The sequence below is a fragment of the Magallana gigas genome, chromosome 10 (assembly GCF_963853765.1).
Source record: "Magallana gigas chromosome 10, xbMagGiga1.1, whole genome shotgun sequence".
Classification (NCBI taxonomy): Eukaryota; Metazoa; Mollusca; class Bivalvia; order Ostreida; family Ostreidae; genus Magallana; species Magallana gigas.
The window spans coordinates 9,735,944-9,755,325 of record NC_088862.1 but is presented as its reverse complement, the minus strand read 5'-3'; the positions used below and the strand labels follow the sequence as shown (position 1 = coordinate 9,755,325).

The window sequence follows — 19,382 nt, the reverse complement described above, 5'->3', positions numbered from 1 at the left end:
AAGGCTGCGCGGAATTTAAAACGTTTTTAAAACAGTTGTAGAAATAAAGGAAAAGTTGTTTGTAGCAATTAACACAAAGTCCGAAAAAATAATTTACACAATAATTAAAAATAGTCCGAATGATAGAATTTCACACCGTGACAGATGTAAATATAGTTTGATAAATTACTTTCCTCATTGTAAATTTAATTGTGTTACGTTATATTATTAGTAAATTGGTGTTTGGCCTTTTAGGTAGAACTAGGTGAAATCACAATGATGCTGATACATAATATCATTATATATCATATACTAGTAATGATGGATTTGATGATTTGTGGTCAACTTTATTTCCTGAAAAAAAATGTATTTAATACTCTAAAACGATAGTTTTCATACAATTTCATTCAACAATGAAATAAAATTAATTAATTGTTACATTAAATTAAAAGTTTATAATTCATACTATTAAAAACGCCTTAGTGAAGCATTGTAAACACTAAGATCGGGAAAATAATTTTTGAGCAAAATTGTAACCATGCCCCTTTAAAGGGACTTGGACACGATTTGACTTAAAATTTTCAAATTTTATTTTTCCATTTTCAATGTTTATACTGATAAATTTAGAAGGTAATAATGCTATGTAAAAATTTGATCAAGTTATAAGCAAGATACAGGGTTCATAATTCTTTGTTTTGTAAACAAAGCATTTTATTGTTTATATTTACATCTTTTAATAGATTTTTTAATAAATCATAAAGAGAAAATAAAAGTAATTAAATTATTGTAAATAAATACAGTACGTTAGATAGAAAATAAGAAGCAAATTTTAATTCTTCTCGGTATGGGAATTTGAGTCAGACGTCATTTCGTATTTCATTAGTTAAAGTAACCACCCCCCTCTTTTTTTTTTCTTTGAGAGGGCTTCAACTCCATAGGATCTCCGTAAGTGTGCAAGTGCAAGAGTGACTCACTACCGCAACGATTTCAGCTTAAATCATAGAATATGTTATACATCGTTTTGCCGAAGAGTAAACATTGTATATAAAAAAAATTGCATAGAGGAATCACATAATATATAAGCAAGAAAACATTTATCAAGAAAAGGGTTTATGATATCAATACAATACGTCGTTGAATTTTGTTCAAGCTTTTGTGATGCCCAAGTCAAGCTCTAAACAGTAAAAACGGAAGAAAAAAAATATTTTTTTTTTTAGAAATGAGCTGAAATCGCGTCTAAGTCATTTTAACTTTTTACCCATTAAATATGAGATTAAGCTGTTAATCTACAATAAATACAAATACATATGCATGAACCTGTATACCCTGATTAGCGTTAATTACATGGAATAGTTTCGTTACTATGGAGATTTAAGATTTAGATAGTGCTGATAGATCTGCAGAGCTTTGATAAGACTGTGAATTCTATGTCTGCTTGACTAGTAAAGACGCTCATTGTTAACAAAGAAAGTCAGTTCAAAGATATATTATAAACGGATCCCATACTTTGAAAAGAAAAAAAGAGGAATTGAATATAAGTCTTAAATTTGAGTAAGTGTTTTCATCTACTATATCTTTTTACGAAGTAAGTGTTACCTAATATGATATAGTATAATACAATAAATTATAATATAATATTTCAACCCTGGAACGGAATACGTATGCTCGATTGCTGAAGGTAAATATTAATTAAGTAGCAACACAGTAAGGTTTAATTCGAAAATTGTCAATATCTGATATTAATTTTTAAATAATTGTAATAACTTTGAAAAAAAAAAACAGCTCGACTTTTCTATTTCTTGGGAATAACAAATATTTGTACATGTATTGCAACATTAAGCAAAAACAAACCTTTTGCGTTGTTTTAAGCAACAAATATCGAGGTTAGAGATGGAAAAATATGATTTTGATCATACATATAATTGTATGCAATCAATGCAAGTTTGCCAACCCGACTTTTTTCGCTAATATATGCTTTACTTCAAATAAACATGAGTAACCTGCGCCTACAAAATTTTATTTTTGCAATGCTCAATATACAATTCGCAGAAAAACACAAAGAACATATATGTAGTACATGTGAAAAAGTAACCTCACACAATTGCTAAAAACAAGGTTTGTCTGCAAGTAATACAACTGGTGTGGGTGGGTGGGTTTACAAAAAAAAGAAGAAAATAACTCAAACTTGTTAAAAAAATTGACGCACAAAAATATGGCGCTTTAGAAATAACATACGACGTAGCTGGCTTGCTGCCTAACAATAGAAAAAATATGCGCGGAAAAATTTCTTCCGTAAACCTCATTCATTTCTGATACATATCAAATATATATCGTGTCAAATTAAATTCGACGTACCGAGGTAAACACATGCTGTACACTAGTATTTCAAAAATTAATTTGACATATATATATATACCCCTAAAATTTTTCTTTGATTCTATCATTCCACTTTTTTGAAAGAAACAATTTAAATTTCAAATTTTGTTTTGTGTCTTTCTTTCTTTCTGTTTTTTTTTTTTTTTTTTTGGGGGGGGGGGTGGGTAGCGATACTGATTTCACCCCAAAATATAAATTGTAATGTACGTACCACTGTAATGCATATAACTAAATTTACCTGTGAGACAACATCGTTTATTTCTCTTTACTCACTTCATTACATTATAACTGCCGCCAGAAGGCAGTCGGTCACCTAAAATAAAAAGGAACCTGTGCGTTTCTGCGGCGCTGTTTTGGTGTTCAACCGGATGTTTTGCTCAGAGAAAAGGCTTAGGTAGCACGGGACAGTTTTTTTTTAAACAATTCATTGTAGCCAAGGGATGCATGCAGCTGTCTTCGGAACTCTGTAACTAGAATTTTTTCAGTTCCCATTCAGCACAAATACCTTTAATTCATTCTTTATAAGGCCAATCACCAATTTCTGAAAAAAAATTACTAGTAAAAACCTGTAAAATTCTCTACATACTGGTTTTTATGAGATCTTGACCCTTTCATATTTTGCTAATTTTTCATGATTTTTCAGCTTTTTAGACCTCCCCCAGCTAGTTCCCTGCAGAGGGTTGACCTTCCGTACCGCGTGCATGTTGCACAATCACATGTCAGAAACTTACCGGTGTATAGTTTACAATGTCCCATCCACCTACTTTTCGTGTTATTTTTACCTCCCGTCTGTAACTTGCAATTTCACTGTGTAAAGTCAACACAACAGCCATAGCAGGTTTCGCATTTTACTTCTGATTCTCATGTACCTAACATGGTGCCCACATATTGCATATCAATTTCAACAAGAGACACCCCTCTAACTAATGATAATCATTAAAAATCATTTCATGAATTTTAGCAACACTCATAAGCCTTCAAGTACAGCAACTCTCAATTTTACAAAAATTTTATCTTATGATTAAACGAGATCAAATACGAGAATGGATTGCTCATTGAATACAATGCAAAAACTCGATTTTTATTATTTCAACTTTTTTTTATTTTTTGGTTCAGAAAAGCTAATTGTTTTCGACCATTCTTTTGACGCTTTCATCATTTTTTTCTTGGTATATCATGTATGAATGCAGGCATGTTGACAGAACCCCTTCCCCCTTCGCACGAATTTTAAGCAGTTGACTCCTTCGTTTCTTCTTTTAATGTTTGCGGTTTTTTATTATAAGAGAAACATATTTATAACTATTCTGGGGTCTAATTCAAAAGAAAAGGAGCGAGGTACCTGTCCTCGTGTGCACTTGTGTACATGTATATCTAAATTGTTATGTTTGTTTTGTGCGTGCTAAAAATAGAAATAATAATGGTCAAGTTATAAATATATGATGTCCCTGAAGTCGAAATTTTAATTAGAGCATAGAGCGAAAAGATGACCCCAATAAGTAACGGACCAAAATATTCTGTGGACTTTATTCCATCAGATTCATTGGCAGATAATTCATATATACATGTATACACGCCAAAAAATCTGGAAGGCAGTCGATCGAAGCATTTAAATTTCTTTTGTTCGCAATGATTGCTAAAGGATGCATGTATAAACTCTAGTTTATTTATAAATCTAAACCGGCCGGGGATTTTTACAGCTTTTACATACCAGAGCGCGGTTAACAGAGCCATTTAATATATGCCGATTCACATTTTACGCAGGGAGCATTTTATTAAGTTCTAAGTTATTACCACATCTCAACGCATCACAGCTGAGAGGTACGTTATGTCTTATTTATAGCATTGTGTATTCTGCATACAGTTTAATTTTTCAACACAAACTGCTGTTAATAGTAACTGTTATTCATTCAACGCTTTCATTGCCACACTTTACTGTTTCTACAATTATGGTATAACGGGATTAGCCTTGTTTTTGGAATATGAAATAATGCTACAGCTTTCCATTTAATACTGACACCAACATTCAAATATATGTGCTTGTATTCCCTCTTATAAAAGTGTAAAGTACCTCTCACTGTGAACAAATAAAACGATGTCCTATGTCGCCTTATAAATCAAATCCCATTGAAAATGTGTTGAATCACCTTTGCAACATGCATGCATATATATACCTGTTATATACATGTAAATTGTTACTTTGACTGAATATCTACTGAAATAAATATTTTATATTTTCATTAACATTTATTTCAAATTGACGGATTTAGAGGAGCAGAAATGGAAGACGAATAGCCGGGGGGGGGGGGGGGGGGGGGGCTGGGGGGTTGATCTATATGACAATTTTTATCATTGGAAGTATAGGTTGGGAAAGTCTAGATCCGCCCCTATGCCTGGTCAATGACCCATTAATTTCATGACACGATCTAGTGAATGACTCTGAATGTTCATCTTATTAAAGGTCAAAATATGCGAGGCCATGAAACTTTTATCCTAGACTACGGCTTATCCACTTCATCAAGCTAAAAATAAAACTTTTTTACTGGGTTTTTTTCTTTATGGGGAGAGGTGTTTCATTTAAACATCCTAAGCTTTTTTGAAAAAGTTCTTTTCAAATACTCTCGTATTTTATCATCCATAGATTTGTGTTTCTCCCATCTCAACATTCAGTGTTGAGACCCTTGTAAAAAAAAACGAGAGACCCTTAACACTCGTTAATAAACGAGAAGAAAAAATAAAATAAAACCACGTATTACAAACGTGACGTTCTTCGCCTACAAGGCTATCTACTCAATATTTCAGTATGTCTTTGTAAACACAAGACGCGGGGCATCGGACACGCTTCATTGTATCAACTGTAATGAATTTTAAAGACCTGTAATTCCTTTTAAAAAAGTTTGTGTACAAAACAAGCTTGGCATGTTTAATTGAATTGCGTTCAATATTTGGAGCATGCTGTTAATTGCACTATTAGTTATAATTCACCGTTAATACGTGGTCTTGAAATAATCTTGAGATTTGGTCTCTGGAAATCACATTTTTTTATAAATACATTCCCTCACAAATAACGACAAAGTGCATAGAAACAGCCACAGTCCGTTTAATGATTGTTATTTTGTAAATTCCGAAATGACAGAGTTGATGGTAAAAAAAAATATGTTTTGGAAAATTTCATATTTACTAAGTATTCTAAGCATGTCAATTATCCATGGAATGAAATACAAGCTTCTAATGCCGTAAGTGATTTTATCACCCTGATTTTATTAACACATGTAAAATGTGGATCATGGACGTACAATAGCAAGGTACAAGAGAGAGAGAGAGAGAGAGAGAGAGAGAGAGAGAGAGAGAGAGAGAGAGAGAGAGAGAGAGAGAGAGAGAGAGAAGGGGGGCATGCTCTATTAAATGGTGATTATATGGATGTGGCGAGAACCCTGGATAAGGCAATTTAGAGCTTCATGTATAGGATAAATAACTATCCATAATTATTCAATCATAAAGACTAAACGCTTGAGCGCATAACGGCATAACTTGTAAATTTTTTGATACGGAAAGATGGGGTAATGAAACTTAATGCTTGCTATATAATGATATAAATGTTTGCATAGACGAAATGAAGGAAATTACGATCAAATTTCCATCCATAAAAGGAAAAATAAAATCCACGCTATTTGCATGTGAAGTTGTTATTTAGGACAGATTTAAAGTGTAATTCTCAAGGACACGAGTGTCTGAGATTTTTGGGAGTTAATTCTTTGAGGAAAAAAATGAGAAGGTTATCTCTGTTATACACTGGAAGCGTAACGTGTCAAACCATAATCAAAGACATCCAAATATCCCCCTTATGTAGTATCAGCAAATTTATTCATAAAAATATGGTTTTCTTCAGGAATCAGTATGTCCGCCCAATTCAACACAAACTCTTTAACAAGCCTGACCACGGACAAACCCACGACTTTCCGGAAACAGCGATCCTTCAGCGACAGGGTCGGGATCGGTTTCCTGGTCGTGACATTCGTAGCCATCATTCTGGGCCTGGCCATCGGAATCCCTCTCTCAAAACGAGACACCAACAGCGGAGGGGGTGGCGGAGGAGCACCACAGTCTTCTGAACTTCAGAGGGCGAAACAGTTACTGACTGCAAATCCATTAATTGATGGGTGAGCTTTTAAGTTAAAAACAATCCCTTAGATGGCAGTATACTGTGGAATCGTTAGATTTCGTGGTGGCTCAATTTTCGTGGAATTCGTGGGTACCTCTCATTCTAGAATTAACATCCTCCATGAATTAATAAATTATAGGGTAATAAAGTCATATTTCTTTTGTAGGTTTAAGAGAATACACGAAATTACGTCCCCACGAACCTGTAAAATTTATGCAATCCACGAATATTGGCCCCCACGAAATTTAATGATTCCACAGTAGATGATGAAATGAGCTCTTGTCAAATTGTCCCAACCTAACGACCCGATAATTTTGTCGATTATAAAGATTTAGTTAAAACATAGTTCCTTAGATGCAAGTATAGGTTGATGAAATGTGCTTTTGTCAAATTGTCCTAACCTTACGACCCGACAAGTCAAAAACCATGTTTGTCGATTAAGATATTATAGTATTATGACTATGTCTTGCGGTAACATGTTACGATTGTACTGCGATCTTGTCAGGATAACAATCACTATATACTGTTCGGTTTTATCTTGCATTCTTTACGACATTATTCATGATTAGAGCAAATATTTAGTATACGACGACGATCAACATGTAGACAAATGAATGATACTGAAAATCTTTACATGATTTCAAAAATCTCAACGATATTATTTCCATTGATCATGAATGAAAGAAGCCAATTCAGCATTGTTATTTTTTTTATTGGGGAGGGGAGGGGTCAAATCGTAATGAAAATTATTTCTGAATATCAGTTTCATACATGTTTAAAACTATCTTGTGGTCATCGTGGTAAGTTGTCAAGATCGTCGCTTGATTCGTCGCACTTCTATAAAATGTCATTCTTGATGAGTCGTGTGGGGGGAGGGATATTTATGAGTTAAAAGGTGCATTGTACTTTTGAATGTTGTGAACTTGTCATTTTTTTCTTGCTGAAGTCCTCAATAAATGATATGCATATGCATGGTGTTCCGATTGGGCCACCTCGACCATCGCACTTTCGTCTTTATAGGGCAGACATTGTAGATGCGAGAGAGCGAAGTTGCGAACGCGAAAGTGAGAAAGCGAAAGTGCGAAGATGCAACGGCGAAGCACGAAGATGTGAAGGCTCGCCTTCGCAAATTTGTACTCCCGCCTTCGCGCTTTCGCACTTTCGCACTTTCGCCTTCGCCTTTTTATGTTTGAGGAGCTCTCTGTAGTTTATATATACACGTAGCTTTAGCTGTGTAAAATGACATCTAAGGCAGAAGACGAACTTTTGAGAATTTATTTTCAACAGGCTGCGCAGGTCCATATTTTATTCTTGATATTTTTCACTTGGGGGGGGGGGGGGGAGGGAGATTTGTATTTGCCGTGGGGTTGGTGGTTCCGAGGCATTATTTTTGTAATTCTACTATGTGAAATTAATGAAAAAAAAATTAATTATCCGGGAATGGAGTCTGGACCTCCTCTCCCCTTTACTGTTTGAAATCATTATATTAATTTTTACGGGGGGGGGGGGGTCGGGGGTCGGACCCCCTTCGCAACTTTGCGCTTTGCTATCGCATCTTCGCACTTCGCCTTCGAACATTCGCCTTCGCAACTATGCACTCTCGCATCTTCGCCCGAAAGTGCGATGGTCGAATTGCCCCCTCCCCCTTTTGAACACCAGAGATATGATAAAAATGTCCGGCAATTCTCGAGTTCATCAAGACTTTTGAAACAACTTTCACGATAGCCAAAGTAATACTTTTACTTTACAGCCATAGTGTAAACTCCTCGCCCTACATTTTAAAGTTATGAATATGAGCCTATTTATTGGGATTGTGCGATAGGCTCTCTCTCTCTCTCTCTCTCTCTCTCTCTCTCTCTCTCTCTCTCTCTCTCTCTCTCTCTCTCTGAGGGAGCACGTTTTTTACGTTTCCTTTTGTTTTGTTGTCTATAAATTTGGTTATTTATTTTGGGGGGTGTTGTTGTTGTTGTTTTTTAGTTCATTCTTTTAGGGTGGTGTTACAATTGTTCAAAATTGACCGCTACCCAAGAAAAAAGTTATAATGTGTAATAAAATGTCCCTGAATTAACAAGAATGTATATTTGGAGTCACAGACCGTCATCTTTGGGATAGCTTGAGACAGAGTGACATTTGATCAACCAGTCCCAGATTTTCACGTAATATGCAAACATCCGAATTGAAAAATGGAACACCATGTTTCTTCAGCCAAAAATTCCTGTCACAACAGGGCTCCGCTCAAGGGAGTTTGACATTGTGTTAGCTCGTCCTATCGCTTACTGCTGATGAAACCCCGAAACATCCCCGCTTCTGACTTAAGCGATATCGCGAGAAAAATGGATTATAAAAATCAGTAAAAGAGCTGAAAAAAGCAAGAAATTCAGTTTAAAAGTACGGTCGTGTAAACAATGTTGTTGTGTTGTTAGGAAGGTCGAAAGAAAATGTGCCACATAAAAGCTATTTAAAAAGAAACGGAGACGTGTACCGTAAGATCTCAATGAAAGATAAGAAGTGTAGAAAACTGAAGTATTACATCATTTAAACTACTTCTTTGCACTTTTGTATTCTTAATATTGTTCATTATTAACCATGCATAAAATGCCTAAAAATTTGTCATTTTACGAAATGGAAGTACGCAGTTGATTTTAAGATTACAGCATGAAATTAAGTTTGTTAAAATATATGCTGACAATAAGATGACATTTTCATTAAATAAATGTGAGAAAAAAAAGGCTAGATCTAAACCGCTCCAAATTTACGATATGAAACGCATAATTACCCGCCCGAGTTCTTGAAGAGGGCTTAATGGCCGTGGCCATTTTTAGACTATATTGACTATATATATATACACACATTGATGTATGTTATTTTCTTACATTTTTCTAACAATGTATGTTCTATTTTATGTATTATATACTAGTATATAGTATGCAATACATAATAATTCAAATGCAACGCTTTTTGTTACCACTTTTTTTTACTAGTCACAACGATTTGCCCTGGCAGTTTCGACAGTACGCCAATAATTCGGTCTACTCGGTAAACCTCGGGCAGGACATGCGAAACACGTGGAACAACGAAACATGGATGGATGACAAGAGCTTTCCCAGAATTCCGTCGCAGACGGATATTCCCCGACTCCGCACTGGAAAGGTTGGCGGGCAGGTAAGTAATACTCTGTGAAATAGAAATATTAGAATATACTTTCCTTCGTAAAATTATGTAAAATCTCTATAGTGTTTGAAAGGGTAAACGCAATTTTCGTGCAACAGAGTATAATAATGCACGTTAATTTCATATTTAGCCTACAAGGGCACCTTATCCGCTCTGTACTCTATGACGTATATATAAATATAATACATCGCTTTGTATAAAGCAGATAAGGTGCCTCTGTGAATGCTTGGATGTCTTGTTTCAGTTTTGGGCGGTTTTTGTAAGCTGTGCTTCCGTCGAGAAAGACGCCGTCCGATTGGGCCTTGACCAGACTGACGTCATACACAAATTCGTTGACAAGTACGATGACTTCAAATTGGCAACAACCGCGCAAGGTAAATATTAATTAACTTAATACTTGATTTTTTAAAACAAAATTAGATAATAGGTACATACGTACGTTTCAAAACTTTTGAACTATGCGTTTGTTGACTTTTATATTGATATTCAAACAATAAAAATGATTTCAAATAAACAAATTTGGGTCAAATCTATGACACACAAGTATTTAGATACAAAAACAATGTTCATCTGAAACATAATTTTCTTTACATGTAGGTATTACAGACGCCTTTAATGATGGAAAAATTGCCAGTTTGATTGGTCTAGAAGGTGGTCACATGATCGGAAGCAGTTTGGGAGCACTGCGCATGTACTATAGGATGGGGGTCAGATATATGACATTGACCCACAGCTGTGACGTAGAATGGTAGGTTAATGAGAGTTTGTGAATTTGAATCAGTTTTTATAGTTCATTTTAAAAATACATTTGCAATGGCTTTAGTTTGCACCATGCAATCAGACAAAAACGAAGCAATTAAAAAGAAATGAATATAACGAAATGTTTTTATTCGGACATTAATCTTTATTAAAAATAACGTACTTCTATCATGACCTTTTTGCTTAATATGTGAACACTCTGGTCAGATTTCGTCTAATCAATGCATGCATTGTTCTATTTTCTATCAGGGCCGACAGTGTTAAGGCGGATACTAGGACCCCACCATCCAATAAAGGGCTGACAGAGTTTGGAAAGGTAGGCAATGGCTGGTTGAAAATTTATATAACTTACTGACCGACATTGATTTTATTTCTGTTGGTACCTTATCCTTAAAATACACGACCGTTTAACTAAAACGATGGAACTATTTTATGTCGCGAAGGTTTATCACAGACGCAAAACTTTATCGATTGCTGCCAAAAATGTTTACTTTTCAATATTTTTTTTAGATACTAGTACATCGTATTCATAAAATATTCAATAAAATTCGGTTTAAATGCATCTTGCTTTTTTGTTGTTGCGATTGTCTATCATTCGAAGGTTATTACCTATATAGTGACTGGTTTGTCTGTCCAGTCGATATTTGCTTTAAAAAAAGAATCGTAGACTGTAGACTAAAATGCGATGTTATTTCTTTCATCTTTAAATAGAAAGTTGTAAAAGAAATGAACCGTCTTGGGATGATTGTTGATCTATCACACACGTCAGTGCAGACGCAAAAAGACGCCTTAGGAGTGACTCAGGCGCCGGTCATCTTCAGTCATTCGTCGGCTTACGCCCTGTGTAACCACGCAAGGAACGTCAAAGACGAAGTCCTGCAGCTAACAGTAAGGCGTTATGTTATATATGATTATCAAAAGTAAAGCGTCATGTTTGTTGTGATTATCAAAGATAAAGCGTCATGTTTTTTATGATTATTAAAAATAAAGCGTCATGTTATTTGTGATTATCAAAGTTAGAGCGTCATGTTTTTTGTGAATATCAAAAGTAAAGCGTCATGCATTGCTATATGTGATTATTAAAAATAAAGCGTCATGTTATTAATTTTGTGATTACTAACAGTAAGGCGTCATGTTACATGTGATTATTATCAGTTAGGCGTCATGCTATTTGTGATTATCAGCAATAAGACTTCATGCTATTTGTGATTATAAGCAGTTAAGTATCATGCTATTCGTGATTATAAGCAATAAAGCTGCATGCTATCTGCGATTATAAGCAGTAAGGCGTCATGCTACATGTATTCGTGATTAAAAGCAATAAGACGTCATGCTATTTGTGATTATAAGCAGTAAGGCGTCATGCTATTTGTGATAATAAGCAGTAAGGCGTCATGCTATTTGTGATAATAAGCAGTAAGGTGCTATGCTTTTTGTGATAATAAACAGTAAGGCGTCATGCTATTTGTGATTATAAACAGTAAGGCGCTATGCTATTTGTGATTATAAGCAATAAAGCATCATGTTATCTGTGATTATAAGCAGTAAGGCATCATGTTATCTGTGATTATAAGCAGTAAGGTGTCATGCTATTTGTGATTATAAGCAGTAAGGCGTCATGCTATTTGTGATTATAAGCAGTAAGGCGTCATGTTATTTGTGATTATAAGCAGTAAGGCGTCATGCTATTCGTGATTATGAGCAATAAAGCATCATGTTATCTGTGATTATAAGCAGTAAGGCGTCATGTTTTTTGTGATTATAAGCAAAAAAGCGTAATTTTATCTGTGATTACTAGCTGTAAGGCGTCATGTTATTTCAGGTTATTTGAGTTAGGCATTATTTTATTTGTGATTTATAACAGTACTGGGTCATTTTATCTGTGATAACTGACAGTAAGGCCTCATATTATCATTAATTGATAACAGAAGGCATCATGTTATAAGTTATTTTTGACAGTCATGCATCGTGTTACCAATGATTATTAACAGTAATGCGTCATATTACCAGTTTTTATCAACATGAAGGCGTCATGAGTACCAGTGATTAATAACAGCAAAGCTTTTTACATGTGATTATTAACAGTTTGGCGTCATATTACCAATAATTAATAACAGTAAATCAGTAATGCGTCATGTTACCAGTAGTTGTAAGGAGTAACGTGTGATATTTTAGTACTTACTGAGTATTACCAGTAAGGCGTCAATTTTATAGAATAACAGTGTGGTGTCATGTTACAAGTGATTTATAAGAGTAAAACCTCACGCTACCAGTGATATTTTAAAACTGTAAGGCATAATGTTGCTAGTAAGCGTTAATTAACGGGGTTTTTTTAGATTGGATGATATAAAAAAATTGACACTTTAGGACCATTATGTCATCTAAAAGGTATAAGTTTTAGAGCAGGTCATTAAAAAACCATTTAACCAAAAGTTAATTAATTACTTGTATAATTCTTACGATGTATTTACAGAAACAAAACAACGGCTTAGTTATGATCAACTTTTACAAACCATACATTGACTGTGCACCTACCAACACAAGTGGTAACATATCGACTGTAGCCGGTAAGCTTAGTTTTATTATACCTGTTTGTGGCGGAGTCACAAATACTTGAGAATTTATACTGGGAGAAGGGGTTTTTTTAACGGGAATTTATTAGATTTGGTTTCTGATTGTCAATGATGAATCGATTGATTGGTTTATTTTCAATAATTGATATGTTGTTCTTTGTATTCAATATTCATTTATGCATTTGAATTCTTTTGACATTACATAAAGAATATGCTTACACTAAACTTGGCCTCCTATCTCTCTGCTTCAGATCACATAGACCATGTGAAGAACTTGGTCGGCGTGGATTACGTGGGGATTGGCGCGGACTATGACGGGGTCCCAGAGTAAGTCGCTCTGTTCAGTGTACCATCGTCTCTTTACTATTAAATCTCTCTGTATGTATGTAATGCTTTTTTCTGCGGCTTCCTTGTTGCAAATCTCTTCGTGAATATTAATTTCACTCGGATGGAATATTATTAAAATCTGTAAATATGTAGTAAGAAAACCTTCGAGTGCCTTTAGTATAAAAGATACTCGCTTTGTTTTGATAACACGATATCACGAAAACAAATACTGTTATATCTACTTGTTCCAACTTCCAACTGATCAAGTTGTATATTTTTTATGTCCATCAACTTATTAGTACCAAAAACTAGTTTACTTCTTGATAAATATTTCACTGAAATTCAATATTCATTTTTGGGAGTTGATTTTAATCAATTCTCCTAATATGCAGTTACTCTTGCAAACCGAAACTGAAACAGTGTTTGGACCTAAGCACAAATCAACACCGCTGACAAGACGTAGATCTTGAAAATGATAGATAAATTCGGTGTTCTGTATGCTGTACCATTGTTTGTCAAAAGAAATGTATTTATAAATACCTTGAAAATAGTCAGATTTTATATAGTACGAACAATTCAATAGTTTTTTTTAGTTGTATGTATTCCTACGCCAGAGTTCAATAGTCTCGTTCAACCAGACGCTCGGCTGTCTCCGTAAATCTCCGACAAGCAGGGTCTATCTTGGTAGTCGGAGATTAACGGAGACAACCGAGCGTCTGGTTGAACGAGACTAGATTTCAATATTGCTTGGATGCAGACGTGTACAATTTTTAGACACATTTCGATTACTGATACACAGTTTGATGGAATTGATTCTATCTTTAAATATTACACAACATGATTATATGGGGTTTTCTCGAAATTCTTCTCGGAAAAGTTCGAGAATTCATATTATAAAAATGTGCGTCATTCAAATACAGATTAGAAACTACTAGCCAGGCAAAATAACATATCGTTGATTTCAAAATTGAAAGTAATCAATAAAATCAACTCCCGACAGTACTTCAGTACTTTGATTTTTATATTGATGCTATTTCTCTTCCGTTTTGATTAGGCTGGTCGAAGGTCTTGAAGACGTTTCGACATACCCGTATTTGTTTGAAGAGCTGATAAGACGTGGATGGACAGATGCCGATCTCATAAAATTGGCTGGCGGGAATTTACTGCGGGTATTCAGGGATGTTGAGGCCGTAAGTCTGAGAGAGAGAGAGAGAGAGAGAGAGAGAGAGAGAGAGAGAGAGAGAGAGAGAGAGAGATAGAGAGAGAGAGAGAGAGAGAGAGAGAGACAGACAGACAGACAGACAGACAGACAGACAGAGAGAGAGACAGACAGACAGACAGAGACAGACAGACAGAGACAGACAGACAGACAGAGACAGACAGACAGAGACAGACAGACAGACAGACAGAAAAAAATAAAAGTGAGATAAATATAAATAAGAAAACCATGGAAGAAAGAGAATAGGGGAAAAGGTAAGGGAGAGAGACCGAGATGATATAGAGAAAATATAGGAAAGCCAGAGTTTCATTTCCTGATATTTTAAAACATCTTTCACTTAATTAGGTAAAGAACAGCTTGTCTAACCTCAATCCCATAGAAGATATCATGGACAGAAGTTTGAGAAATGAAAACTGTACGACTGGATACTAGAGACAAAGTAACAATACCGTGCGCATAAACCATTGAACACACCATCTGATTCTTTTTAATGTTTGTTCTTAAGCAAAAGAGTACACTTATGTATAATTGTTCGCTAGTCTTTTTTTTATTAAAACCTTTAATATTGAAAGCTTTAATCATCAAAAGGTTTGGTAACTGATTTTTTTTTTGGATACTATATAGATTCTTAAACATAATTGTTAATGCAATTTTGATACATGTAATGCTTGATTAAAGAAATATGATATATCTGACGGCTGAACGCACCGTGGTGCGGTGTGTATGATTGATCACTTTTGTACATTTACATATATTTCATGTTAGAGTTACATTATTGTACCTATAGTGTGAGCATGTAAGTGTTTATGTTTTTTCTGTTATATTGCAAGCACACATTATCAATATTGGCTTCTGCATGCGTCTTTCTATTGTTGTTTTGTTGATGTTCTAACGTATCCTATATGTGAACTCTTGTAATATCTTAGCTTTGTTAGCATTTTTACGCACACCCAATTTATAAGAAGTGATATATACGTAATGCTATATATTTCCTTTTCCCAATCTTTAGAATTGGTTATTTTATAATTATAAACTAGGGATGTCAAATCGGTCGATTTTTAGTACTCGGTTACTCGGACGTTTTTCCGATCGAGTACCCGGGTACTCGTTAAAAGTGTAAATAAATATGAACAAGTACATTGATAACTGTAAAACCTTGGTCTTTTTGTAATTTTTTAAAGCCTTTGCCTTCGACCATTTGTAACGGCATGTAATCAAACACAACCATATCAACAATCGCCCGTGTAATATCATCTGTCTCTTTTCCCGAGAATTTACGAATTTTCTTGGAGAATTGACGAAATTCGATCAAGTCAGTTGTTTTTCTGGAGTTTCTGGCCTGTCAAATTCCTCCTTATGTTTAATGTGATTTAACATGTTTGTCGCCCCCCCCCCCCCCACCCCGTATAGGAAAAGTTTACTTCGCACAGCTGACATTTTACGTTTTTTGAATCTTCTGTTCTTTAAAAATATTTCCAGACCTTTGAAGTCGGTGGCGGCATTTTAGGTCTGTTCAATTTCTCTACTGTGTGCTATCTAATTTATATAATAGACTATATAAACGATGTTCAGTGAAAACAAATCATTAAAGTAAGCCAAAAATAAGGGTAGAAGACAGCCAAAGGTGAAAAAAGCTAGGTAACAGGTGCTTGGTCACGATAATTACCATATAAACACTGCCACAGGCGATAACGGTCATTTAGCATATTTAGAGGCGTATCAATCATACTTTATTTCCTCTGTTAAGAGATATGACAACATACAACTAGCATATGATTATATACAATTTATATATGCACACACACACACGCTCACACACACCCACACACACACACACATTACATGTACACATACATGAAAATGAAAACAAGAGAAAAAGTTATTTACAGTGTCCCATAGGGGTAATAGCCTTGAAGTGGATCAGGTAGTAGCGGAAGTGGCAACTGTTATGGATCGGAAGTATGCTGCCGCTGTCGCCCGAACAAGATTGAAGTTCAGAATGTGGAATGATTTATTGTCCGATTCATGATTTGTACGACGCCCGAGAAGTACATGAAATAGGTCGTTTTCAGAAAGACCACATAATTCCGCGCATAATTCTATGTTAAAACAGTTTGTTATTATGTTCCACCAATTTTCACGTATTACCACAGTAGCTGGGCAGACACAAGAAGAATGTTGAAACACGTCGACAAAGGATTTACCGCACAGAATACATGAATAGGGATTTTTTATGCATTATTAAATAAACTTAGAAATATTAAAAAATATACATCCGAGTAACCGAGTACCGATTTTAGTATTCGATACTCGGACGTTCGATCGAGTACCCGATCGAGTACCCGGTTAACCGGGTACTCGTTGACATCCCTATTATAAACTAAATATACGCTATGTACCAAAGATATGCAAACTGTTGATGAATTTTGAGTATTCATTAATAAATGTACCGTTTATTGGCATATACAAAGTATTGTTATTTTGCATAAGTTAATTTTTAATGCATGTTTATTACTTTGAGCATGCAGTTTAGGCAACAGAGCATTTTTGGTCAATAACATTTCAACACTAGCATTTTAAACTCCAATTTTATCTTTTATCCGTAAGTTAAGGAGACTGGATGGTCAAAAAATTAATCATCATGTTTGTCTTAAACTTTGAAAAATGATATTTTTGACAATGTCATGTTGTAAATTTTGTATTTACTGTCACCCGATAAATTAACAATTTTGTTTTACAACATGATACATTCATGAGTGTGTTTGTATATATTATGTATTCAGAGAGTGAATTTATTGTATGAATTGATCTCAATAATCAAGGTTATATACTAGTACTTCATATGTTACAATCAACATCTGGCTTCGGGGCCACCAACATGTAAACATCTCAGCGTTGGTGGCCCCAAAGCCAGATGTACATGTAATTGCCATGATACATGTATCAAATATCTTCAATTCCCACTTAAGTATGTTGTAATTGTTTGGGGATTTAAGTTTTTTTTTTCATTTGGGTATTTTTTTCTTCTGTTTTCATCTTTATACTTATGTCCCATAATATTTTCTATCAATATCCACTTCATTTTTCTTTTCATATTTCTTATACTTAATGAGATGTCAAAATTTCGAGTATATTTTGAATATTTTCTATATTAAGTATTTCATATACATATGTATTATATTTACAGTTATAAGTCAAATCATTTTTAGTACAAACGTTTTGCTTGAATGTATACTTTTATAACTAAATTTTAATTAAAAATTGAGTAAAAACTGTTGTTTACAAAAATGAAAATGGTTATATAATGTTTGAGAAGTCGTCAGGTGTAATGGACGGATGTAAATGGCGCTGCAGAGTTGGTTAAATTTTGGTTAATTCATAATAATCATAATAAAATACAGCCCAGGAAAACACGTGAACCATTAAAATATTTGTATTGCTAATGTATTTAAGAGATCTTGAAGTGATATACTAAAATAATACCCCTTTACTACACCAACAACTGGGCCTGTAACTTGCCGCCATTGTATGATTTTGATCTTGACCGAAAGTGACTAAGTTACAAAATACGCTTGTTTCGAACCATATTTTTTTTGTCTGGAGGTAGAAACATTCATAATTGTTTGATGTTTATATTCATGTGTTAATATGATTTTAATATTTCAAAATTATTTCACCAACATCAAAGAATACAATATATTTACATTCAATGGGTGTTTTCACCTCTAACCGATTGTAGTTCACAGCGCTATATACGATCCAGTTCTATCTAGTTTTTCGAAACCTTCAGCAACCTAACAAATATCACGGACAGCACAACATTATCATGTTATCAGACAGAGAACTTGATCTCTTTTATTTAATGTACTATCAACGATAATTAGTTACTCTTTATTTTTTATAAATAATTCATTATGAGAATAATGTAAATATATAAACAATTTATACCGATTTGATAGATACGTGCATTGTCACGTGCCATTTATATGTACATGTAACAGCATATGAATCTACATACATATGTAGCAACATAAAACTTAAACTTTCAGTACTAGAACTTATTATTTTATTGCTTATAATTTACTAAAAAAATACATTTAAATGAAAAACACAATGATTAAAAAAAAGAAAAACAAAGAACAAAACAAATGCTCTATCTCTAAACTAAATTGGCTTCTTGGGGCTACTAAAAAAACGTAAACAATATCCAAAAAACCTGGGGGGGGGGGGCAGGCAGGGGGGCAGGCAGGGGGGCAGGCAGGTTCTGGGGAAGCCCTGCAGGTTCTTCCATATCTAATCACTGAGGATGAAAAACAATGTGTAAGAGGTCTAACTATCCCAGTTTTGTAATAATGCGAGGTCATTTGAATTTTTGATGCGTGTTGTTTCCAGAGGGGGGTGAAAAGGCCGGGGCTTGATTTTCAAGCACATGTGTAACTTCGAGGTAAATAAAGTATCACGCCTTGGTGGATGCACGTGTGTAATTTGCTAGAAAATTGTAAATGAAGCGTTGTTTAAAAAGATGTCAAGAGGATTTTTTTCCAGAAGTTCGTTTTGAATTTTTAATCTGTATGTAAAGTTGTGCAATTTTGGTAAGAATATATAGTAAACTTTAATACTGTAGTGACACCTGCAGGGTTTGCAGCTGACTAATAGCCGGTCAATACATCAACAGAATTCCAAACTATAGTTTTCCGACCCTGGGGGAGCCCGGTGTCGTATAATTTAAGGTCCGCCCTGTAAAATGGTCCGGGGCGGACCATAAATGTTAACATTTAAGGTCCGCCTTTGCTCTAAAAGGGTCCGGCCCGTATAAGAA

General features: G+C 34.6%; 1 protein-coding gene across 1 annotated transcript; it reads left to right on the top strand.

Moving 5' to 3' along the window:
• Window positions 1–4,014: 4,014 nt before the first annotated feature.
• On the top strand, window positions 4,015–15,059 carry LOC105336177 (dipeptidase 1). Its single transcript, XM_011440397.4, has 11 exons — window positions 4,015–4,173; window positions 6,242–6,512; window positions 9,496–9,676; window positions 9,930–10,059; window positions 10,283–10,433; window positions 10,694–10,760; window positions 11,156–11,332; window positions 12,918–13,011; window positions 13,269–13,344; window positions 14,399–14,534; window positions 14,909–15,059. The coding sequence occupies exons 2-11, from the start codon at window positions 6,250–6,252 to the stop codon at window positions 14,993–14,995; spliced, it is 1,362 nt and encodes a 453-aa protein (XP_011438699.4). The 5' UTR covers window positions 4,015–4,173; window positions 6,242–6,249; the 3' UTR covers window positions 14,996–15,059.
• The last annotated feature ends 4,323 nt before the right edge of the window (window positions 15,060–19,382 follow it).

What these genes read in the sequence shown, in the direction of transcription:
- LOC105336177 (XM_011440397.4), top strand. Translation starts at nt 6,250, where the DNA reads ATGTCCGCCCAATTCAACACAAACTCTTTAACAAGCCTGACCACGGAC. An exon ending in CACAGCTGTGACGTAGAATG is followed by an intron (nt 10,434 to 10,693) that starts GTAGGTTAATGA and finishes ATTTTCTATCAG; the next exon opens with GGCCGACAGTGTTAAGGCGG. An exon ending in TAACATATCGACTGTAGCCG is followed by an intron (nt 13,012 to 13,268) that starts GTAAGCTTAGTT and finishes TCTCTGCTTCAG; the next exon opens with ATCACATAGACCATGTGAAG.